The sequence below is a fragment of the Branchiostoma lanceolatum genome, chromosome 13 (assembly GCF_035083965.1).
Source record: "Branchiostoma lanceolatum isolate klBraLanc5 chromosome 13, klBraLanc5.hap2, whole genome shotgun sequence".
Lineage (NCBI taxonomy): Eukaryota > Metazoa > Chordata > Leptocardii > Amphioxiformes > Branchiostomatidae > Branchiostoma > Branchiostoma lanceolatum.
Window position 1 is genome coordinate 8166217 of NC_089734.1, and position 25350 is coordinate 8191566.

At 40.0% G+C, this 25350-nt stretch overlaps 3 protein-coding genes across 10 annotated transcripts in view; 2 read left to right on the forward strand and 1 right to left on the reverse strand.

Annotated features, from left to right (window-relative positions):
• LOC136447021 (kelch-like protein 7) lies at positions 1–6405 on the reverse strand. 2 transcript variants are annotated; one of them, XM_066445689.1, is made up of 8 exons: positions 6384–6405; positions 5248–6039; positions 4139–4307; positions 3403–3530; positions 2738–2999; positions 1945–2149; positions 1358–1455; positions 1–1072 (listed from the first exon to the last, which is right to left on the reverse strand). In XM_066445689.1, exons 2-8 carry the CDS (start codon positions 5887–5889, stop codon positions 801–803), a joined length of 1776 nt encoding a protein of 591 aa, XP_066301786.1. In that variant the 5' UTR covers positions 5890–6039; positions 6384–6405; the 3' UTR covers positions 1–800. The 2 variants fall into 2 exon arrangements, with proteins under 2 accessions (XP_066301786.1, XP_066301785.1); XM_066445688.1 differs by lacking the exon at positions 6384–6405 and having other exon boundaries at positions 5248–6224.
• Positions 6406–6844: 439 nt separating this feature from the next.
• Positions 6845–12476, forward strand: LOC136447443 (vacuolar-sorting protein SNF8-like). The gene is made up of 8 exons (XM_066446358.1): positions 6845–7007; positions 7455–7505; positions 7857–7995; positions 8590–8694; positions 10211–10280; positions 11177–11321; positions 11869–11943; positions 12180–12476. Exons 1-8 carry the CDS (start codon positions 6954–6956, stop codon positions 12276–12278), a joined length of 738 nt encoding a protein of 245 aa, XP_066302455.1. The 5' UTR covers positions 6845–6953; the 3' UTR covers positions 12279–12476.
• An 8080-nt stretch (positions 12477–20556) lies between these two features.
• The window catches only part of LOC136447493 (E3 ubiquitin-protein ligase ubr3-like), a 35919-nt gene continuing 31125 nt past the window's right edge, over positions 20557–25350 (forward strand). For all 7 annotated transcript variants that reach the window (XM_066446477.1, XM_066446481.1, XM_066446483.1 and 4 more), the window contains exons 1-2: positions 20557–20812; positions 24673–24886. In XM_066446477.1, the coding sequence (XP_066302574.1) occupies positions 20584–20812; positions 24673–24886 (443 nt within the window). In that variant the 5' untranslated portion in view covers positions 20557–20583. The remainder of the gene's footprint in view (positions 20813–24672; positions 24887–25350) is intronic.

The following is a 25350-nucleotide window of genomic DNA, read 5'->3' on the forward strand; positions in this document are numbered from 1 at the left end:
TTTGCGTGTGGACTGGTTTATTGTGTAATTCTTTTCCCATTATCCTTCTGGGTGAAGGTAATGATCAACACACATTAATATAGGGCTATTGCCCTTTGGGATAGAATCAATACAGGAAGGCTCCACCTCTGAGGCATTGCCAAAAACACAACATATACAACAACAACTTCCTGTAAAGGCATTGGCAGCACTGAGTAACCCAAGGAACAAGTCTCATCTATATAGTATTATCCAGTAATATGCCACCAAACTTACTTCAATCAACATTCAAAAGTAACAATTCATCAGCACAACATAATGTTTCAAACCAATTTTCAAGTCATTCATTCATGCTTCACAATTTAACAATATCAGTTCCATTTTCAACACTTAAAATTGTACCAAAGTAAGTCAAGGGAGAACAATGGACAAACAGTATGGGCAAGTGAAAACTTTTTTAAGATTTACAGTAGCTATAGTCCCAAATCAATACAGATTTTCTGTACAAATTCACACAGTGTTACAGCTCATAACTTCTTTAAATAATGAATATTCTTAAATAGTAATTCTAGAATAAATAATGAATTCACTGACTTTTATAAAGTCTCCAAGCCTAAAGTAACAATGCAGCACACAACTAAACCTTTAGCACACTTGTTAGATAGAATCTTAAGGGTAAAAGAAAATACCCCAAATAAGGATCATGTACATGTACAAGGATATTGATGTATAGTTTATGATCTCTCAAACAGTTTGGAGAAAATCTCACAGAACACACTTTGTCTCATGTTTGATAATGAAGATCTAACACTAGTTCGTGCCTAGTCCTCTACTGCACATGTGTCAATCTTACACATGGCTGCATTAGCAATGGGGAATGCCTTAGTGTTGTAGTGGAAGAGCCAACGATCTTCAGCAGGGATGTACTCAAACACATTGCTGAGACGACCCATGTCCCTGTACCCCCCTACCACCCAAATGGAATCACCCAAGGCGGCGGCGTGGACGGTACGCAGTTTCCACGGCATCGGAGCACACTGGCTCCAGGTGTTGTAGGCAGGGGAGAACACCTCGCAGGTGTCAAGAACAGCATCTAGGATAAAACACAAGCGTAAAGTACTTAGGGAAAAAGACTCCAGGTAGCTAACTTCAACATCACTGTAAAACAAAGAACCAGGTATGGTAGCATTCCAATTTTGCGTTACATAAAAAATATATAGCAAAGATACTTCAACTTGTTGCAATCTCGTCGCAAACTCCTATCAGTATCTCTACTGGCAGAAGCATATGCCAGATTCCAAAATCTAAGTAGAAAGTAGAAAAGAGATGAATATAAATGGATACTTTCATATAGATAAAGAAAAATATGAATTCTTACTGTCAGTTGACAGCCCCCCGATGGCATATATGCTGTCATTAAACACAACAACTGCATGACCCTTCCTGGCTTGATGCATCGAAGCAACCTCGACCCATCTTCAAACAAAAATGTGAACAACGTTAATACATTAAACAGAAATTCCTCTCCACTTGTTGACTGTCAGTAAATCATGTTATAGAAATATTCTTAATTACATTAGCTACAGAGGGGTAGAAAATGTACCGTAGCAATACAAAATGAGACAGAAATTGACAAAAAGATGCACAGTGTCGTATAAATACACAAATTAAAGTGATTAAAGACAAAAAGCTCAACCCATGAGGTGCTGTCAAAAACAGTGCACTACAATATGCCGTAACTTCATGACTACTCCATAAGTATATACATGTACCGGTAAACAATAACACATTACACATCTTTACTGTGATGGCTCCCTAAAGAAATTGTTTACATCAACAATACCAAGTAGATGTAATATTACATCAAATAAATGACTGTTACACATCTCAAAATATCAATCAGAGAGCTTCAGAAGGTGCTGTAAAAACTAATCAAATTCCATTTAACGTATAAACTTTTCCTACCTTTTGGTCCACTTTGGGTTGCACTTCTCACAGCTCTTGAGGACCTGAGGGTTGCTGGAGTTGCCAGCAGCGCCCCCTATCACCCAGAGGTAGCCCCGCAGGGACACCATCCCATGTTCATAGCGGCCGGAGCTCATCGTTTCAATCCTCTTTATCCTCTCTGTGGTTGGGTCTAACTCCTCCACTAGATCCATGGCTGACATCCCTATATCAAAAACGATGCAGGATTTACAGCAATACAGATTTCAGCACCACAATAAAAAGACAATAAAAGAAAATGGGTGGGTATAATTTGTACTAAGGACATACAGCTCAAAGTACCAGATATAGTTTAGACATGGGTAGTCAGGTATCCTTGGATAATAATTCTGTGCAATGTGTTTGTTCAATGTATCTGTGAACAGTTTTGTCAGGTTGCTAAGTCACTGGATAACAAAGTTACTCGTACACAACCAACTGCTTTCTTGAAGACCAAAGTTTCAGTGACCGTCTGTCACCTTCCTCAGGACAATTCTGACTGGTTATACACTACTGCAGCAAAGTGTAACTGCTACCCGAACCAGTCAGAATTGCCCCGAGGAAGGTGACAGACAGTCACCAAAACATTGGCCTTGAATAAAACTCTTGGTTGTGTACAAAGAACTTTGTTATGCAGTGACTTCCCAGCCTGATGAAACTGTTTACAGATCTGAATACATTGCACAGAATTATTCAAGGAGTTGTCAAGCTCTGTTCACTTTTGATCTGTATTCCGATGTTTAAAAAAGGAACCACCAATGACAATTGACCCCACCATGGTTTGCCGTCCCTCCGCTGATGTAGATCTTCCCGTTGAGCTCACACACGGCAGGGCAGTCCCGCGCTATGTCCAGCATAGCCTGTAGCGTGTACCACTTCCCCGTAGCCACGTTGTAACCATCCATTCTCTTCACCGGGAACAGGAAAGATCCCCCGATGATGTACACCTTCTTACCAACGAGAACTGCACGGCTGTCTCGACGTTTCTCTGGCATAGTGGGCAAGTCTGTCCACTGGTGGGTCTTATGGTCAAATATCTGAAAATTAAAAAAGGGTGTTCAAAATTTTACTTTTAGCCATAATACGTTCATTTTCCTTTTGGCTTCAAATCTTCACTGGTTACGTATATAAATAGGCAAACAGCATCATCTAAGTACATGTACATAGTACATGTCTATAAGGGTGCTGAAATGTTCGTGGTGGTTTAATGTTCGCATTTTTCGCAGTGACCTCTTCACTGCAAACTTAAAACCATATTAAAAATGGTTGCTCTGTCTTCTGCCCACCTATCCCCTTTTTATTTGTTTCAACTGCAAACTTAAAACCACCGCAAGCACTCCATTTTCTCCCTGCTGCGAAATTAAATCCCCGAAAATGCGCTTACGTAAGTTGATTTGCTGAATATAAAATATTATGATACGATTGTTTCCCTTCCCCTACCTGGCAGCAGGACTGTTCTGATCCACCGAACATGGCGATCTGGAAGTCATGCTTCTTCTTGCGGAGGGGAGTCTGTTCCTTCATCTCCGCTCGTTCAGCTTCATCCAGCAGGTGGTACTTCATTCCAGCTGCAGGACATAGAGCAGAAGACAAATCTGTTAACCTCTGAGGTGCTGTAGGGTGGTTTGCTTATAGTATCAGTCAGCATATACTGGTATCTGTATCTGAATCTGTATTTTGTATAGCCAGTATATAACTAACCTTCGGCATAACACACCAGCTTCGCGGGCAAGCAGCATGCCAGCAGCTGGTTATATTACACTGAACGACCTGTCACACCTAACCTGACTACATCTAACCGTAAGTGTTGCTTAAAACTATCTAGTGAGGATGCATATGCTCCTACAGTTCTTGATGGCAACGGTATTATTGTAGTAATATTGTAGATAACAGATTCTGCACCAGTGATACAATAAAAATTAAAATCATTGGTTCATCTTGAGGATTGGACTGCATTTTTATTCCAATCTTACTATCTGCATTGAACCCACCAGAAAAGGATGACATAGCTAGAGTAAGAAACATTCAGGGGGGGGGGGGGTTCTAAAGTCTAAATCTTGAATTTTGTTGCCAAACTCATTATCAATTAATTTGACATTCAGTCACTGAAATTCAAAAATGTTATGCTTAATTTCTTTTATCATTTTCTTGGAGCTTACGTAAGTTTGAAACCTACTCATAATCATCTTGAGACATTCGGGCTTGTCCTGGAGGAGGGGTTCGGACTCGACTGTCGTGCTGAGGTACGACCGCGTGATGAGGGGATAGCGGATAAGGGACATGACCTCTACAGTGTGTTCCGCACGAGACTTGTGCTTCAGCCAGGTGATGGCCGCATCATACACCTTTGAAATATAGACATAAATGTTTTGATTAATATATGAACTTAGAATACTAAAAATATCATCAGATGTTACAAATGTTTTTACACAAATACTATAGCAACTGTACATGTCATTAACCTAAAAGAACTTTTCATCCTGTTTGAAGATTAATATACATGTACTTAATATACATGTACTTTGCTCTCCTGTAATAACTATCATTCCTTTCCTTTGTACAGTACTAGGGGTGGGTACCGGTACATAAAATTCAGGTCCGGTCCAGGTCCAGGTTCAGAGGGTCAGGTCCAGGTCCGGACCTGTACCTGTACCTGATTATAGTAGTGTCGCAGTACATCATATTTTGGAGAGCGAGACACACGTAAAAGTCTCCAAACGTCTTGTCTGGAACGATATAATTTCTTAGGTTTGCAGTTTGTCTCAATTATAACTATACTCTCCTCGCCGTCTGTTTGCTCACCCTTTAAGTGTTTCTAGATATGATTCACAGCTAACGTCTTCGAAAACGACTCGTTAAATATGCTGTTTTGTATTTTCTTAGACAAGTTATGTGGCCACCTGCTGGTAGCCTGGTACTATGAATTTTCTAATCGGTCCATAGGCCGGTCCACTGATTTTTTACGGACCGGTTTTTTTGGACCGGTCCATTAAGAAATACCGGTTTTGTACCGGTACACGGTACCGGTACCCACCCCTATACAGTACTAGTAAATATTTGGAATCCAAACAAGTCACTAGTCACAATTACATCCCTATTCCTGGTGTGCACAATACAAGTACGTAATAACACTACAACAGAATACAATATGCCAAATCTTGAAATGTTATCCAGTTGCTTGAGTCATTTGGCATATCTTAAATCAATTACCTGGATGTCTAACATTCATCAACGTAACAGAAAACAATTTCAATCATTCTATGGTATATGTATTAAAGTACTTACAACATTTTCGCTCTTGACTGTCAAGTCATCACTGGCCAGTATTTCCTTCAACTGTGGCAGCTCTAACTGTGCAAACTCCTCCTCCTGGCACACTTCTGTGAAGTTCTCATGAGAGTACTCTGTAGCTTGCTCACTCAAGTCCTTACAGTTCAGATAATCGGCAAACTGTTGGATCCCAAGACAATTCGAAGGAGTCATGTTTTCCTTCAAGTAGTTGCAGCATAGTTTCTTCACTGTCTCGATTTGGTAGCGGTTTGAAGCTGACAGAAGGGATTGGACGTTTTTGTCTGTAATCTTGATACAAGCCGTGTAGGCAAACTCAACTAATGCCTCCATTGTTTCTGCTTCAACTTCCTGCAGTGTGACCTTTTTGGATTTCTCCTCTGACATTTTCGAGGTGAACATGGCTTGGAAGAAAGGACTTGAAGTTGCGATAACGACGCGATGTGCGTTGATTTCTTTTCCCTCTACTTCAAAGGTTACGTCACAGAGGACATCCTCCTTACGAAGGTCATTCATGTAGGTAAGGAAAGACGCTTGCTGGAAGTACTGATTTTCTAGACGTTGCTGTTTTTCTTCTGCTGTCTCATGTTCGTCGTCTTCCATGTGGTGACGTTTTGCCACCGGGTGACAGGAACACATGTTTGTTTGTTTATTTGTTGTGCTGTGTGTGAACCAGATAAAGGTAATGCTTTACATCATTCAAGTCACTGTGTGATTAATACAGAATGGAGTCATGATCATGCGGAGGTTTTATATGACTCCATGAATCTCTCCAAAGTCCAAGTAGACCTATGATGAGTACAAAAAGAAGCAGAAAGATTTGATGATGAGTTACTTCGACTGTAAGAAGAACTGTGATTGAATGTGGATCACGTGGAATGATCCAAAGCTCTGCTAAACTTGATTACTATACGGGGATCCACCTAACTTTCACCTTCAAAATATAAACATTATGTACGTAAAATTATGATGACCATATATGATGAACGCCCGTTTGTTTGTAGCGTTTCTGGCGGAAACGCTAAGCAATCTTCTACAACACTGTTCAACAACAAGCTAGTCTCAAATTATGTGTATATAGTTTAGACATTGGTCTCTGGAAACATACAACAAAGAAAGAGTCGAACCTTTACCTGTGTGAAGATGTACCTTCCGCCAGCTGAGTAGGTTCTACCATACAAATACGGGGGTGAATTTTTCTGAAAATTGAACGATTGCTATCCTTAGTTCCTATACTTGAAGCTAAAATTAAATTAAGAAAAGTAGTCATAAGTTTATAAGTAGATTAAATGTTGTATTTGTTTTGATATGCTAGTTTTAACAAACAGGTTTGATTTACAACATCCACATTTTCAAGTATGATAGTCTGATAAACTTTGACCCTCCCAGGAATTCTAGGGCGACGAAATGTACTCAATATGATAACGGAATCCAAATAAAAATGTCACATTATGATTTTTGATGATATAATGATACAAAATAATTGTCTGTACTTTTTAATTAGTAAGATCTGAGGAAACATGTTCTATTTTGAAATTGATTTTTCTGATACAGTGGGTCTGAAAACAAAAATACTTGTTCGTTTTCTTGCCCTCTTTTGCATCAAATTTCCTTGTGATATTTTCCTGCTTGCAGAAGTTTGTATCCCGTCGATTTGGAGACGAATATTACACAATTTCGCTGAAGACAAGCTCAGGTAAAAGATGAGAAGACGTGGGGTTGGAGCTGGAGCCATCGCCAAGAAGAAATTGGCAGAGGTATTTACGTTTTAATTTGGAACTATAGAGGGGGGGGGGGGCAGCTAGACAAAGGAGGTTTAATAGAATACTAGCTCCTTGCTTAGACGTAGATACCTTACCTTATGCACGAACTGCAATAGTTTATATACATTACAGTTACTGTACACTTTATGCAGCTTAGATCTTTGTCGTTACTTTAGTTGTTGATGTCTATTCGTAGTTTGACAGGATCACCCTGTCAACAGTACCCAAAAATTCTTATTGACAGGAACATTCTGTCAACAGCCTCCACCATTAGTAACATCACACTTCAATTCTAGACAATGTGACATGTTATAATTACTGGTACGTTTTAAGCATTACACTGCGCAATAATATATGTAAAACTGTAAATTTTCAACATTATGTGGCTTGTGTATATTTATGTTGATTATGTTATGAATTTTTTTCTTCTGTTGACTACAGGCGAGATACAAGGACAGGGGAACAGAGATTGCAGCTGATCAATTGGCACAGGTGATCATGAATTCCTAGAGTTTTAAAGTCTTGAATGCTGCTGTCTGCATTATTTTCTCAGTAAAACCATCTAAAAATTTGTCAGGAAATAAATGATTGTTGACATCTCACTCCCAGTAACTTGGCTTAAATGATATATTTCTAATGAGAAATAAACTGTTCTCCAACTCAATATATTTCAGTCACTGAAATTTTTGACCAGATCACTCGATCTTAAGCTATCTGACCCAAGTACAGTAGACATGGGATATCGCATGTGTGATGTCAGCACTGGGTCAAAGTTCATCTGAAGTCGATATATATTCTGGTTTGCTTTGTAAATATTGATCATGATCATCCTTCCCAATACAGATGTCGAAACAGCTGGAGACGTTTCAAAAACACCTGGAGGAATTTGCCACCAAACACAAGGATGACATCAGGCGGAATGCAGAATTCCGTCGACAGTTTCAGGAGATGTGTGCGGCTGTGGGTGTAGATCCACTGGCATGTACGTACCTTCATACATAATCATAGCAAATACTAGTAGTACCACTGAATCCATCCACAATGTCTGTAGCATCAAGCATAGGGTCATGTCTGTAGTCAAACTTGGTCAACAATTTTGAATTGATTTTGAAAAAGGCTTGTATTCAAATTCAATAAAACACAATGAGCGACTATATTCATTTTCCCTAGAGCACCATATGAATGACTGCTAAGTTTGATATCGATTTGCTTACCTCTCTACAAAAAAAATATAGTTACTTGCTGCCAAAAAGAGTAGGCTCAGACAACACAGTAACACAAGGCACTAACACTGCTTCCCTTTAATTTGTTGATTCCCCTCATACCAAACTTGAATTTGAATGAATGATCCTAATTTGGAGGTTATGCCATACTAATTGTAAGTCAGGTGCACAGTTTATGTTTTGAACTGAATCATGATCATTTATAGATAATCAAAAAATATCAATGTATTTTCTCATATTTGTTCACTATTCTTTCTCACCATCAGTGTATCTTATAAAAAGGCAAGGAATTTAAGAAAAAGTTTTGTACTCCAGTAAGTGCTCATGTACATACTAGTATGTTGTTTTCTCAGCTGGGAAAGGTTTCTGGTCAGAAATGCTGGGGATTGGAGATTTCTACTATGAGCTGGGAGTTCAGATTGTGGAAGTTTGTTTAGCCACAAAACCCAGGAATGGAGGTGAGGTCTTCATACATGCATTTTTTTGCTTTTATGTTTAAATCTCACCACATTACAGATGTTGCCTAATTTTAAAAAAACAAAACAAATAAAGGTTGTGTAATTTTGTTAGAACACCAAGAGTGAGGCCATCATGATCAACAGCCTCTTACACACGGTGGTCAGTCACTAGGGTATTCTTTCCCGTTGCTACGCGCGTTCGACAAGGTATCGGGTTACACGAGGTAACGTTTTGGCTAACGGCAAAACATTTGTAAATAAACATGATAGCGGGGACGGGAAAATCTTTTCAAAATGAAACGAAATTAGCGATTATACAAACTTTGAATGTTGTCATTTTGCGCTGAATGGCTGATTTTTCTATATTTTGCTCCCAAACACGATTATTTTCAGGTTTTAGGGAGACCTTTTTTTCAGGCACACATCTCAAAGGCCTGACTTCAAATATCAATAAATATCTCTCATTTCCATATTTTTCGTCGACCAGGAACAAAACAAAATTTTGTGTTTTTGGGATTTTGCAATTTCTTATTCTAAGTATAGTTAATATCGACAAATGTGTGAAAAAACTGCATTTTTTGACATTTTTCGGACTAAATTACCCATAATTTTAAATCAAGGGCATTTGTCAAAAATCCCAAAAACACAAACCTCGGGAAAACCGTTACAGTCATTTTGAGCCGTTAATGAGGTAAGGTGGATGCTGTTTGAAGCTGATCCTTTACGATGTTTGAACGCATGTCATGCCGCACGGATAGGGGGAGGGGGTAATTGACACCGGCGTAAACAATCCCCCCAGTATTCAAGGTCATCGAAAATGACGCCAGTAGCTTCGTTACATGTTAGATGTCCACAACAAAGTGCCAGTATAGATATACTCTCCAGAAAACAGGTAAACTTTGTGAAAAAAGTAGTTTTTGTTCTGATTCGGGGAAAGGGGCCCGACCGCGCGGGTTTACAGTAAAAACATGCAATGGCCGCAGGTGACCCCAATTCGAACGCGCGTTCGGATCGAATTACGTCATTTCGAACGCGTTCGAATTCGACTGGGCATGGGAGTTTCTGGGCATGGATTTGACCACCGTGACACTATGGTTGGTCAAATGACAGTTTGTTTTTCTTCCTGTTTTTCACTCACCTTCTCTTACGTTAGACTTTTCCAAAGCCTTTATACTGTGTGATGTTGTATTGGGGTAACAGTTTTGAGTGTTTGGCCCAGAACCGAGAGGTCCTGGGTTCAAATCCCTGACATGCCACTAATGTTGTGCCCTTGGGAAAGGTTCTTTACATGACTTTCCTCACTTCATCCAGGTGTAGAAATGGGTTCGTGACTTCAGTTGGGTAGGTAAAAGGTGGTGTAAGGATAAGATTGGGCTCTGCCTTCCAATACCTTACCCTGGACACCGTGCATTGATATTATCCACTAGCCCTATGACCTCAAAAAGCTATGGGACTACCTTTACATACCTTACCTTTATTATATTGAGCTGAAGCCCTTTATCCCTGGTTGTTTCAGGACTGATCATGTTGGATGAGCTGAGAGAGAGGATAGCAGGGAAGAGCAAGGCCAGACAGGATGTCAGCAAGTGAGTAGTGCATCATGTCTGCAGGCTGGGATAATGTATTTCTCTGTTTAATGATTTTGCTGTTGTGTTTTTTTTCAATGACTGAATTGTCTCAGCACACCTATGCATGGTTTGACTGCATTGTAATCCTTTTCATATTACTGTGATATTAGACATGCCATTTTTTTCTGTCAAAATGAGAGAATGGCCATTTTTTGTCCCTCTTTATTTGCAACAAATTCCTCATCATTATATCAATACTTATAGTTATCAAATGATGGACACTGAGGGAACATCAAGTATGTTAGGGGATTAGAAGCAACTGTTTTTATTTCTAGTTGAACAATATACAAATGTATAGGTATGATCAGGCACTGCTATCTTGTTAAAACTTAGTTGATGACTTTCATGCTAGACCTTTTGCAGGAACCATAGAAACTGCAAATTGCACTAGTCAGGCCCACGCTATAATCCCTGAGTAATTCTTTCACCCTTGTGTCAGGAAGAAAGTGGCTAAAAGCACTGCAGTGACAGCTTATTCCCCAAGTGACAAAAGTAAAACCCATCTTAGCCGCCCATGGCTACAGTATTGACAGAAATGAAGGAGAATTATGCAAACAGAATTGTTAAAAAGGTGTTCCTGTCAAGAAAGATATATACGGGGCTAAAGCGCTACTTATTTCCATTATTGTACTGCCATTCATGCAGCCTTTCTTTGTTGGCAGAATGCCATTTCATCATGGAAGCTGTCAGCAGTGCTGAAACTAGGTCGGATAAGTTGGAAATGTATGATACAATCAGTGGGAAAAATCAAAGCCAATTTTTCTCTAGACTGAATACTCAAAGTAAGCCACAGAGATGAAGAGGATTTGTTGCAATTGATTTGTTAATCAGCTTTTTATTGTATTTTGTTGCAGTGATGATTTGTTAAGAGCAATAAAGAAGCTGAAAGTCCTGGGGAGTGGGTTCACAGCCATACCGGTGGGAGGGGGGCGTTATCTTGTGCAGTCAGTACCAGGGGAGCTTAACATGGACCACACCACTGTACTGCAGCTAGCAGAGGTAATGCTTTTCAATTCTTTTTCTCTTGGAGGCAGCTCTAAGTATTGATTTTTAGCATAAGAGATATTAGATTTCTAGACAATGATGATAAAAACTAATCACGCATCTATTGACAAAGTATGTGGGCAACCTCAAGCCAACCATACACACTCCGTATCTTCAGAAAAGATGCTGTAGCCACATGTTCCTGTTTAGAACTTTATTCAAGCCCACATCCAGAAACCGGTCATGGTACTAGACTGAATAAAAGTTCTTAACGGGAAATATGCGTCTCCAGATGTCTTACTGAGGGATGATTGCGGTGTGAAAGATGTTGGTTAGCTTGAGGAATGAATCCACTCTACTTTATAATCACACATCTATGATCATTGTTATGTAATTTTCAATAACCTAAGATTATTTTGTGTTGTAGGTAATGTACGAATCATTGTCCTTCATATATATTTGAAATTTACGATAGATTGTAAAGAAATGATGCATGTGTTCAGGACACTGTGTATACAACTTTGCACATATTGATGTGGTGTGATGTGTTGTGTTTGTGTAGGGAAGTGGCTTTGTGTCAGAATCTTCCATCGTCAACAAGCTCAGATGGGAGAAGGAAAGGGCACAGAGAGTACTGGTAAGGACAATTAATGCAAAGGTCATACAGTTGTTTCATCTGTTTGTTGCTATGAATAAGTAAGGAAATCCCTAAGGCCTGCTTGCCCTTTAGTAGCCAACCATAAAAACAGTTTACACCATTCAGAATATCAATTATCATAATTGTTGATGTTCTTTGGCTTTAGTTGCTAGGTTACAAAAAGCAAATAGAAAATGTACAGTGTGTTTTGTACTGATTCTGTTTCCCCCTCTCAGGACCATATGCTGAAGGAAGGTCTGGCCTGGGTGGATGACCAGGCAACAGAAGGGAGGCAGTACTGGTTCCCTGCACTCTTCCCAGATCCTGCTGGGTAGAGTATAGACTGCTATAGATGAATCAATGTTACACATGAACTTTACAGTAGAAAGGGTACAACATTTGCTGGTGAAGGTTAACTACGTTAACTCCGTTTGTCCTTTCATAGGAACTGCAAGATTAAGTTCACTACCATTTGCTGAACACTGAAGAAGTATGGCAAATGCCATCTCAAATGCATGTGTAATTCTTTAATTGAGATGTAGTGATTTATCATGAAAAGCTTGCAAACATGTTATAAATATATACATAATATATGTTTATTGTAGGTTATGTATACAAGTTGTATGTTCGTCTGTATTTTTGTGGGTCAGCCGTTACCAGCGAGAGCTACCTAGGCTGACCCAGTGTAATTGCTTGCCAATAGATACAAATAATACAAATGCAAAGAAATCTATATGATGCACATATTTTTAGAATTATGAGTATCAGTTGCTATTAAATGTCTTACAAAAAAAAAAGTTTCTTTTCAATTTTGTGGACGTCTGACTGCTACATACATTGACAAACCTACATTCAAAGCCTTCATAGATCTTTGCATCTAATGCTATGCTACTATTTGAATATTGAGACTTGCATGAATCTGTGACATTATCCATTGACAGCATCGGTCCCTAGAGCTATGATTAGTTCACTGGTTTTCTTTTTCTACCCTACATGAGGTAAAGACGACATGAGTGTGATCATAGATAGGACAACATGTGCAATTACTATAAATGCAGAAATGTTCGCGGTGGTTTTATGTTTGCGGTTTTTGCAGTGAACTCTTTACTGCAAACTTAACATAACATATATTAAGCAAAAAAAACTGTTTCATTGTGTGATTGTAGCACTACTATTGTTTCAAATGCAAACTCCAAACCACTGCAAACACTCCATTTTCTCCCTATACCGCAAAATCAAATCCCCGCGAACATTTCTGCATTTACCGTATGTCTCCACCTGCAGGTTCTGATTACCCCTCCCTCCATAACCTGGTTCCGATGGTGGATTTAATTGCACCACTTTTTCCATGAATACAATTAAATTTAACCTTTACATCACTCTTTCCAGGAAGACGTTTAAATCTAACCTTTAGAAGAAGTTGAAGACATTTTCCCTGAAAGAAATGGCACACTTTCTCCAGGTAATCTACTCCCCACAGACCTCATTACAGAATCCAGGGGAGAAAATTGTGGAATGCATCATGTTTGTGAGCACTGTAGTCCTGGGAGACAGGCAGACATGCAGTTCATTTAACTGTGGTGCACTTCCTTGTCAAGAAGATTATGTATAACATACTGTAATGCACATTGGCTACTGGTACATACATAAAGACTATGCAAATCATTACCGGATGCACTTTGAAGGGTATTTGGCAGGAGATGGGGTACCTGTGCTATTGAGGGGAAAACTAAATCAGATCTAGAAATTATTTGCAAATTAAAGTTAAGGTAGCCAGGTAACAATGACAGGAAAATGAATCCACAAGTTTTTGATTCCATTAAGTCCGAATTTTTCATATTCAAAACATGAAGTTCTCAGCAAAAGTAAGCTAAATGGCCTCACGTAGTGTTGATTCAATACCTACAACATACAGTTTATGTACCATCCTACAGAGGAACAGATATTGTTACAACATCTGAACCACACTGCATGGATGTATTTGAATTAGTCCCACATAAATGCTGGATAGGATGCATCCTGTGGGTTTCATCTATTTAAGCAAGGTCTAGACATGTGTAGAGCTTTGCCAACCTCCTATTGCATTTATCATTAAAACACTGTCAAAAACAATCTAATTGAAAAGTAGATCTAGTATTACGACCTTACAAAATGACGTTGTTCAAAGGGCAGCTACGCAGCCTCGTGTCAGAATGTTTACGTTGTTGTATGAGATTTTAAGCTTTCATATTGGTGAATCTCATCATGAATTATGATAGGTGCTGTGATGATAAACATGAAACAGAATGTAAGAGCAGCATTTATCTAATCATTGTCTCCGTTTTGCTGCCATGGAAAGAAACATTAAGTGATATATTGTTATAGCAGAGATGTAAGATTGGAGAGAAAATGACACGAATTGCAGAGCCTCCACAGCCATTGGCTAATAACGGAAATGTGGTTAGATCAGCCACTCTAATCACATCATCGCTACAGTAGTGACTGGAAATTGAACTTGCTGCATGCTGTCGGCTGCGTCATTAACTTTCGCCGCTTCAGAATATTGTTATAATTAACTTTTTGTCATTTTTTCCCTGGGTTATTCAGAGAACGAGCCGTATGCTTCTTTGTATTTAATCAACCAGTGCTAACTACTCAAAGAAGGATACAGCGTGCACCGTCATAATTAATCTTTTAGAAATGAAAACTCCAACGTTCCTCCTATAATACACGTGTATGGCATTGGACATCGGAATCTCCCTAATACAGTAGAATCCGCTTAACTGCACCACCCATCAGTCAGCGTTTTTGGTGCAATTATCCGGCTGGTGCAATTATGCGAAATGCCCAGCTGGACCACACCACCATGGGCGAGGGGGTGTATTGTTAGTCAGAAACACTAGCACAAAGAAAACAGACGAAATTATTCAGTTATTAACTTTATTTATTGACCCTTTGCTGAAAATAAAGAAATGACTACGAACCTGTTTTGATTTTGCATTCTTTCATTTTTCCATGCTATCTACCGCATTACAACACACGTAATGTTACAGGGGAGACATTCTGAAACATCGTCATGCCACTCCCATACGATTCCTATCAACGTAACTGTCAATGGAGACCCCCTTCTTTGGTTACTCAAAACAGTTTTAAACATATTGGCGGTATTGCGCCTTTACACCGGCAGGTATCGGCTCATTTGTACCGCGTTAGCCGATTTTAGCGCACCTTTTCAGTTAACTTTTCGAGGATTTTTGAAAAAAAATTGGTGCAGTTATCCGGCATTGGTGACCATGTGCGGTGCAAATATGCGGAGTCACTAACAATGCAGTGAATGGGAACCGGTTTTGGATATTGGCATTCGGTGCAATTAAATGGAAGGTGCGTTTATTCGAGGTGCAATTAAGTGGCTTTGTCTGTACATCATTTGCCCTAGTGCCATAAGTGTCACGGCGTACATTGCCGAATTCCTATTCTCATCAGACAGACTACGCTCCCCTTAGATAACGCGTAGAGTGTGTGTGGCTGGATGTGTTAATTACTAGATTTTCATAAAACCGTTTGAATATTTCATTTCTTCATGATCAGTATCTATTCTTTAGAGCATCTCTATAAACATTTTGTTTGCGCTTCTTAAGATTTCCCTGACAGCTTTCATAGCCCTTTGAGTCTAGATCCTATCAGGCGTACGCGTGTGTTGTTAGGATATTATGTATATCGCGGAATGATATGATAGTCACTTCAATTACCCAAGAAAGAGAATTGGAACGGAGAACAACCAAGGAGCTACCTAGAGCTGGCCTTGATAGTAGACTAGATAAGTGACACTTGACACACGCAAGTTCATCATATATTGCTGAGAACGCTAGAGGGAATAGAAATACAGACTGTAAGACGGGAGCTGCATTGTGACAGTCCTGTATTTTGCCAGGTACCTATATACTGTATATGTGTGTCCTCGTTCATGGTTCATGGTCCTCGATCACGATTTTACCATGGTCAATATTGACTGCAGTCAATATTGACCATGGTAAAATCGTGATCCCAGGTACCACCGATGGTTTAACCGTGAGTTGAGTTAGAAATGCCCACAGTACTATAATAGACAATCACTTGACACAGATGATGGCTGTTAAGTGCAAAAATCGTAAATCCCAATGCAACTGTAATTGAAGAGATACATGTTGCATTTTTACGATGCTCTCATTTCAAGTGTGTATTAAAAATGCTACCAGTGTTTTACGTTTTGCTAACAGTTACACGAGGGTAAATACAACATGTATATCAGATTTACAAAAAGCCTGATCAATGATTTTACGGTTGTCATATCTAAGTACGAATTCTCGGCCTCCCTGCTTCAGCCATAACAAATGAAGGCTTCGGAAACCCATTCTTGAAGGGCGGATAATATCTCACTGTACATGTGATAGCTGAGCCGCTGGAGGGATCAGTAACTGCGATAGAATACGCTGCGTTGTGCCCACTGTCGGTAATATTTTACCGCGGCACTTCATAGTGAAGCATTGTGAAACCTCGCCTAATATATTTATTCCAGACAGATGCCGCTCCATTTGCAGCCGCCTAACTCGCTTGCAAGGCCACTGTAGCTGAATAGTTCTGAATATGTCTGGTAGATACTCGTATCTGCCGTGCTCATGGATATGACCATGCTTGTCGTCACAGGAATGACATCAACTGATCGCTGACTGGTACAAAGAAAGGATTCTTTCTGGGATTCTTATCGGTCCCCATCGTGTGTATGTAAATGTGTGTAGGGTAAGCTTAGCCTACGGCAAATACTATACGGTATGTTCTCTGAAGCCTGAAGGTAATGCGTTGGTGGTGATCGTGAGTAGGAGGAGTTAACCCACTGATGCCCTCTGTCCGGTTGCCACAACAAATAATACGCACGGTTTGTAAGCTATCAATCACTATAACGGACGACGTTTGACAGTACAGAGAACAACCGAGGCGGCAAGGATTATTCAGTGACTATAACGGACTTTTATAGCTACAGGAGGATCTAGGAGGAAGCGACCATATCCTGCAGCTGCTGGTAGGTCGGTGACGGAAGTGGCCATCACGTCTACTCAAGCTACCAGCAGGTAAGGGTGTTTGTCACCGGATATTTTAGCTATGAATACAATATGTTGCACATATTTGACTATGATTGATGTCGTTTACACACATTATTGTCAATAATGTACCGTGGCAGTGTGCCTGTATACATTGCCAATATTAGGCATGGTGTAATGTTTATGTGTACAGAGTGGCTTACATATGTAGCGCATATTTACTGTATGTGTCAATCTTGAATTTTTGTTTCGTCGTTATCAATAGTATTCAGGTCAAGAAGAGAATTTATGTATTGAAAGGGATTAACGTTGATGTATTTATGCGTTTTTAATGAGACATTATCATAATTGAATTTCCCATAACACTAACCCCTGTGGTCCCAACTAATGAAATGCGTAATAAAGTGAGATTGCAATTACGATTTATTACATATAGTACTATCATTTATTATCTGGACTAGAGATGAACGAACCGAAACTATATTGAAGTAATATTTCCGTCTTCGTTTTCATCTAGAGGTTTTCTCGGACGACCGGCTTATCAAACCAAGACACGAAAGAGAAGGGAGCTCACCTTCGTCACTCAGCTGAGAAATTGGATTCTCCCTGGATTCAACATCGTGACTGCCAAGCTAAAAGAACTCAAATTGTATCATCTTTTTCGTTGGAATCAGAGCTTCGAATCAACAGGAGATGAAATACGCTACAATGTGCGTGCGGAGTGATTGAGCGTTGATCGATATCTGGGTCCGAAGCTCGTACTGAGATGTCGGATTCGCTGAGCTTCAACCAGAGCTTTGACAATTTGTTTGTGGATGATAACTCCAGCTGGGTCAACGAAACTGTCGTGTCGGAGGAGGAGGAGAGTACCGTGGACTGGGTGTTCATCCGGACTCTGGTGGTCGTGCTGGCGTTGAGTGTGACTGTCCTGCTGGGCACAGTAACCCTGGTGTACAACTTTGTCTGCTTCGAGAGAGCGCCTCAACAGCGTAGACGATGAAGCAAATGTGACCGCCAGTGAGTCCTACTCTCCAGACAGAGTGGGTTCTGGCCGTTTTAAACGTTTTTGTCGGGCTGTCGACGAAATTGGACAAAAAGACCCCAAAAAGCAAACCTAAGCAAACCTAACGGTGGCATTCCGTGGCTATGAAAACTCCTTTTGCTACCTAGTTGGATACGGTCTTTGCTACCGTTAGATCTGCTTGGAGATTATAAAAACACATCAGCCAGAGTCCAACCTCTGCTGGGAGAGTAAGGCAGTTCGGCAACTAACTGGCTGTCGTTTTAGCACGAGCAAGCTGACCAAGAACTGCCATTGGAAAGAAATTAATTCACACTGAAGATGTACACATAATGGAACATATACCGAACAAAGAAAAGGAGAAACTTCGACATCACAAATACGCAGACCTATTCACAGATTATCATCAGATCATTACAAAGAAAGTTGGGAAGCTGAAAAAGAGAAAGATGTTGAAGGAAACTACAGAACGCTGTTTATTCCAGCATGTGTGGTTAGATATTCTCAATATGTCGGACTTGAAAAAGAGTTGCAAAGAAGTATGCCGATAACGTCTACAAGCAAGATTTATCAGATGGGCATGGAAGTTCTATTTTATATCGTTGGACGCTGGAAAGAAAGGATCGGTACACCCACGTACAGTTATACAACATTCAAAGTAATAATGAAATCCTAGGGAATTGCACTGGAGTATCGGGAACGGCGTGTTAAGTGAAAATAGGTCATACATCACAGTCGGAAATGGAGAGTTTGAAACCGTAAACCCAGCTTACGCATAGCCCAGGGATTTGGGAAAGAGGAGCCTTGGTGAGCGAGGCATCTGTTGCCATGGCAGCCATGGTGATGGGATCTGTTGATGTATGCCTTGGCTATCCCTGATGAGGGGTTCTGAAGTGACGGCGCAGAGACTCCTGTACTGTTGGTCGCCCTGGACTCGTTTGAAGTATGCCAGGGTTTTATTTCTACTGAGTCATGAATATGTATGAGGCGACCATATTCAAGGCAGTTCCATTGATGCTAGCGGGACTGACGACTAACCAAGAAAAAGAACTCAACCAACCTTCTGATGTAAATCTGCTGTGTATGTATAGAGAAACAGTACCACTACATCACGAGAAGAATGACCAATACTTGCAAACGGCCTATCACTTTTTTAAAGACCGAGAAAATAAGTGAATTTTTGACGCCCTAAAGAAACGTACTGAAGCTGCGACAAGCTTGGATGGAGAGAACCCGACAGAAGTGATGGTAAATTGTACATCTACCGTCGTAATTGCTTCATATATTGGATAAGAGGAAGAAAGATGATGATGATGATGATGATGATGATGATGGTGGTGGTGGTGGTGGTGGTGGTGATGATGATGATGATGATGATGATGATGATGATGATGATGATGATGATGATGATGATGATGATGATGATGATGATGATGATGATGATGATGATGATGATGAAAACTGAACCATCGCTTGTGCCAAGGTCAGAAAAATTCTATTAAAAAACGTGAATTTGCGCACAGTGTTTGAAATTGCAATGGAGATGTTTTCCTCACTACGGCTTAATGTTGGCGTTGTCTTTTTACTGATGTTTCATACACGCACGTTAACTGGCAAAGCTGGGGTGGTCCAGTGATGTCGAGGCGCCCTCTAGTGCATTACCAATGTATAGCAGAGCTAAAACGCAAGCCAAGATCGAATGCAGGTTGTTCTTCTGATGATGACACTGCCACTGTCATACACGGAATATCATCATTACGTAAGATATGTCTGAAACTTCGTGATTCAATGAGAAAATATTTAAAAAACAATACGTTTTGAAGAAGATTTTGTTAATACTGTATCAAGTACCACATATATACCAAGCTGTGAAATAATTTCCGTGAACGTTTAAAATACACGGAAGAGAGGGTAGCGTTGATATATATGATCCGAAAGATTAGAAAATAGTATCATCGTTTACAATATGTCATTAATATCACTCTAGCACCTAGATATACTAGTGTAGCGGAGCACCTAGATACAGTTGCTTCTACATAGCTGTACGTTGTCATTAAAACGTTTCTGACACGTTCAGGACCCTATGCTATGACATCATGAATTTGACACGAAATAGGCCGGAATACCTCAGTGCCGTTTCCAATGTACATGTATACGTATTTTGCTGAATGACTTAACCGTAAGAAAGAAAAGACCCGCAAATAAAACATCGTTGTACTCCACTCACTTGAGTAACTATTTCTAGCGTATCGTTGTACTCATTCATTCTTTTTAACTGATAGGTTATGTTTTCTTTGCAACTGACAGTGGTGAGTATATACTAAGCTACTAGTAGTATACACGTCTAGTAATGCGCAAATTCAACTAACGCATCGTTTCATCATTTGCATAGTTAATGGATGAAACAATTCTTGATGGACATATTGGTCCGCGGAACTATTCAATCATACCACTAGTTAACCTATTGAAAGTTTACCGATAACATGTCAGATAGCACACACCGTTGAAAACTCCCGCCATTGACGTCACGACATTCCCAGCGTTCCGCGAACACAACAAACCAAGATGGCGGCGGCACAGCTGATAAGTCGGGGAAAGCGCCGAACCGCCGCCTATCTCAAGGCTTTCCTCTCCTCAGACTCGGAAACGTCACGTCTTCAGGGACATCAAGACTTACACAACCTTCTAGAGCACATCTTGAGCCCGGAGAGGGCCATCGATGACCCGGAGAACCTCGAGTGGCTGCAATGGTTGGTGGCGGGTGGAGACACTCCGGAGGACTTCGCCAAAATTGGTAGGGCACAGATCGGGTTTCTATACTGGTATCCTCCGTTTGGGGCCAGATACTTCGGCAAGAATAACAACAACATAAGTCCCTAGGGACTCCCAACTATCATAGATGACCTTGCATATTCAAGAGAAGATGTGACGGAGTAAAGTAGTCGTTGTTTACGGTTATTTGTAAGTTGAGAAATTCTGCAGCTAACGTTACGTCTGCACGTTGTAGTCACGGAAGATTCGCAAGAGATGCGCACGTTGAAGTGTCATGAGGAAGTTACATTGGAAAAGTATGCTTTGCATAGACATTGGCGACCTGTTATGCTGTTGATCGTGAAAAATGAATCGAAGACACGATGTTGATATGAAGTGTCATCGCGCCTAGACTACATGTACACATGTAAATATTTATGTTTAGCCATAAGTATGGCTCAACATATTGTTTTCTCTCATGTTTCTTCTCCTGTCAAATCTTCAAATCGATTCATCTCTGTCATTTTTTGACCAAATGACCTGAAATTTGGTACAGAGGTAATGTAGGCAAAAACCAATGTACGTTCTTTTCCTTTTTTTGATATTGACCTTGAAAGTGATTTTATTGAGGTTTTTAGGCTATTTTTAGCATATCTTGGCCTCCTGCGCCCTTGTATTTCAACCGAATGACCTGAAATTTGCTGTATATGTGGCTTGAACAAATATTTAAAGGACTACATTCCCATTTTTGGCATACATATATTCAAAACGATTTATTTTGGGCTTTCTTGACAATATTTGCCACTTCTGTCACTTTCAATACTACATATGACCTACAGGTCATTGACCCCGAGTGCCTTGCACCTGGCCAAGCTTGAAGTTTGCTTACGAGGAGGAAAGACCGGACATAAACATTTAACGTGATTATCGGGAAAACACCATGTTCCCTTAAACTCAGTGGTTAAATTGCAGTTTAGGAAATTTTATAACAGAAAACAAGTTAAATCAATGATTTTGTGAATGTTTATTCTAGCATTAGTTATTCCAGATATTTTCAAACTCCAAATTCTTCAACACAACACGGGAGATCGTTTCTCCTCAGACTGGCGCGACACTCCTGTCAAAATTGATTGATGATCTCACTCTGCCGCCGACTTCATACATGATCAAAGGCGGGTGGTAGGCGGTGCCTTCCTACATGTCCTACGTACGGGCGTATGGATCGTAGAATTCGGCAAAAAAGGAATGATTAGGCCAGTAGAGTCAGTCCCCGGTAAGGTCAATGATTCGCCCCTTTGCGCTAGCTTGCAACGTTAAATGAATGTACCCTCTGGTGGCCAAACTTCACTGACAAACTTTCTCCCTATTATCATCATGAGCTTGCGTTAGTCTGGTACTAGTGACTATTATGTGCCGGGAATGTTTATCTATCGCACGCCTTGGAAGGAAGTTCAACCATGATAAATGGTTGGCCGTTGCGAAAATTTGGAATCCCATGCTGTTGATTTTTGTGATTGAATCTGTAAGAAAATATATTTTCATGTCGTTCATGTTTTTGGGACGGACGCCGGGACGGGGTGAATTTTTTCTATCATTTTCGTCCCGTTAGTAATGCAAATCGAATCGTGTTGCACAAGAGGCAAAACACTAAAAACGTGGGTCTTGTGGAGTGTTTTGGAGCGGGAAAATGCCGGATATTAGCGGTGCCGAACAGTGTACATCGTCGCGCGCGGGTGACGCTCCGTCAAAACAAATCCGCTGGTGGTCTAGCGCGGCCACCGAAAATAGGCAGAAACACACAGGAGGACTTAGCACCTTCGTTTATGAGGGCAATTGTGAAAATCTTTTGTTACAAATTGTTCGAACATTGAAACATTTGGATAGATGGTTTGAAACTGTTCTAAATAAAGAGATTTTTGTGTAGTTACGTTCGAAATGTTTCCAACGTATGTGAAATGAGTTCAAACATGTTATAAGTTTCAATTCTAATTGTTTGAACACTTTAGAACTGTTGTGACTTAGACATTCTTTTAATCAAAATAGTTCAAACATATTACAAATATTATATTAAAACCCTCTCGGTGACTTTGAATTGACCCAAATATGTTGTTTTTGGTCATTTCCTTCGTCTCCTGTCAAATCTTCATATGTATACTATGGAAAACTTCATTCTTCCCTGGGGCTGATCTTTTTTAATTCAATTTTGAACTGGGTTGATTATGCGCAAGAGTGTAATTTTCAGCGGATATTTTTCGACTGCTTTACATGGAAATGGCACGGAATATCCCATTCTTGCAAGGGGAGGATTCTTTAATTATTTCTTTCAATTTTGAGCTGGAATGATTATGAAAAAGTCCATTCTTTAGCAGAAGTGTTAATCAATTAGTGGATATGGTTGTGGACTGGTCCATATTGTGTTGAGGTGCTACTGGAAGACTCAGTTTTGGACTGGGGTGATTCATTTTTTTAGTGCAAGTATTTTAGAATGGTCCATTGTTATTTGGGGAGAGTCCATTTTTTGCATGGCGAGGAGTATGGCTAAACATGCTGTATTTGCTCGCAAATGTTGCCTTTCTAGTCTTTTTATGTCTCCTAAACGTGATCAAGATGATGCAACATGTCTGCACCGCCCCCAGACAACAGTGTTTCTTGTCATTCAAAAATCTGTCCAGAGGAGTGAAATATTCCTTTAGGCATGTGTCTGCATGTCTGTTTGTCTTTGAGTTTGTGCACCCTCAAAAGTCTGGATCAAATTTGAGCTGCAATTGCCAACACAAAAAATTGGACCCTAATACCAAATTTTTGACTAATCAACCCTAGTCTTTGTCAAGAAATGAGCAGTCCACAGCTTCTGTAACATCACAATATGCAGGTAGGATACATGACTCTTTGAGCAGCAGATCATAAGTTGCAGAAAGTCTATAGCGCCCCCGTCTCTGTTGAGGGGTATGGGTAAGTGGGGGTTTGCCATGTCTGATTCCCCCATGACATTACAAAGATTTATAATTGTATGATGTCAAAAAACATTGATGATGATGATGATGTCAACAAAAGGAGACTGGTTGTATTATTCTTCACATTGTTATCATAACAAGATAATTTCTATCTTTTCCACTTTTGTTTTGATGTGTTTCTTCCATCAAGGCAGTCTCTACACCAAGTATGTTCTGTCAGCATTGCATGCTGGTTTGTGAAAGGATTTTGGTAATCTTTGAAATTTGACAGGATAGAATTTGGACATTGAATTGAAATGTTATACGAAAAGGTGACTCCTAGCAGTTTCCTTCCAAACTACAGCTTACTTTGAAAGTGATTACTCTAGCATGTATACCCCATGGATGAAATTACATTTTACAGTTATAAAGTTTTTGAAGTGGAACAATCTTAAGTTGAACCTCCTAACCTTCCATTAAAGCTTATCATTCCAATGATGACATGAGATGATGTACTATAATGATAATGTGCTCAGACAGGCTGAACATCATGATGTATTCCTTGAATGAATTAGTTACTTACTAGCCAGCATATGTATATACTGTATAGATGTTTGGCTCAAACTCCTGAAACTGTTGATGATGTGCAACAATTTCTGGCACGTCATAACTGCGCCACTGGGGTTATGTTAATTAGATCACGCACTTCATCAACTTCATTCAATGGCATCATAGTATTTTAGAGGTCACCATGACTCACAAGGTTCACCTTGAATAAAGCTCTGTGTTATAGTTGCACTACTGTTACTCTGTCTTGCTCCTTCTGCGTTCCTTGATTGTTAAGACTATGTCGACTACATCATGTAGTAAAATCCTGATTCTCTCACTCACTCCTCACCAAACAGCCAAGGCTGCTGGCATGTATCTTTACAACAAGTCTATATTCAATTTGATGTCTCCCCTTCTTTAGTAAGAAGACATGACAATGCCACCACCTGCGGGCTGGTATGGACGGCCAACTTTGTCGCGTACAGATGTCGGACCTGCGGGATCTCGCCGTGCATGTCGTTGTGTGCGGACTGTTTCCAAGCGGGGAACCACACCGGACACGACTTTAACATGTTCCGCAGTCAGGCAGGAGGCGCGTGTGACTGCGGGGATACCAGCGTCATGAAGACTTCTGGGTAATAATTATATCTATGTTATTAGTAATATTACATTGGGCAAGATGGTTATGTTTTCGGGTGCGTATGTATGTCTGTGTGTGTGTTATTGTGAATAGCATAACTCGAGAATGCCTGGATGGATTATCTTGATATGTAGTATATGGGTAGGTCTTGATGAGATCTCAAAATGGTCAAATTTTGGGCCCCCTAGCAGCTTTTTAAGGTACTGCATTGGAACTTCTGGTTTTGATATCTTGTGTTCTGGGAAAGCTATGGTCATGAGTTTTAATATCAGGTCTTTGAAGGGAGGTTAAGTCATGTAGGTTTGGGCTCCCTAGTTTCTCTTTAATGTTTTTATTTTGTCAGTACATATCAACATGTTCTAACCTACTGTAGGTCACTAAATCAAGATGATAATCCATCTAGAGCTCAGAAATCTGTTATGGTTGCAGATGGCTCTTAATTTTCCTGGTCATGATCCC

What these genes read in the sequence shown, in the direction of transcription:
- LOC136447021 (XM_066445689.1), bottom strand. Translation starts at nt 5,889, where the DNA reads ATGTGTTCCTGTCACCCGGTGGCAAAACGTCACCACATGGAAGACGAC. An exon ending in ATGTCTCAAGATGATTATGA is followed by an intron (nt 3,531 to 4,138) that starts GTAGGTTTCAAA and finishes TATGTCCTGCAG; the next exon opens with CTGGAATGAAGTACCACCTG. An exon ending in CGGGGGGCTGTCAACTGACA is followed by an intron (nt 1,073 to 1,357) that starts GTAAGAATTCAT and finishes GTTTTATCCTAG; the next exon opens with ATGCTGTTCTTGACACCTGC.
- LOC136447443 (XM_066446358.1), top strand. Translation starts at nt 6,954, where the DNA reads ATGAGAAGACGTGGGGTTGGAGCTGGAGCCATCGCCAAGAAGAAATTG. An exon ending in CCAAGAAGAAATTGGCAGAG is followed by an intron (nt 7,008 to 7,454) that starts GTATTTACGTTT and finishes TGTTGACTACAG; the next exon opens with GCGAGATACAAGGACAGGGG. An exon ending in CAGCTGATCAATTGGCACAG is followed by an intron (nt 7,506 to 7,856) that starts GTGATCATGAAT and finishes TTCCCAATACAG; the next exon opens with ATGTCGAAACAGCTGGAGAC.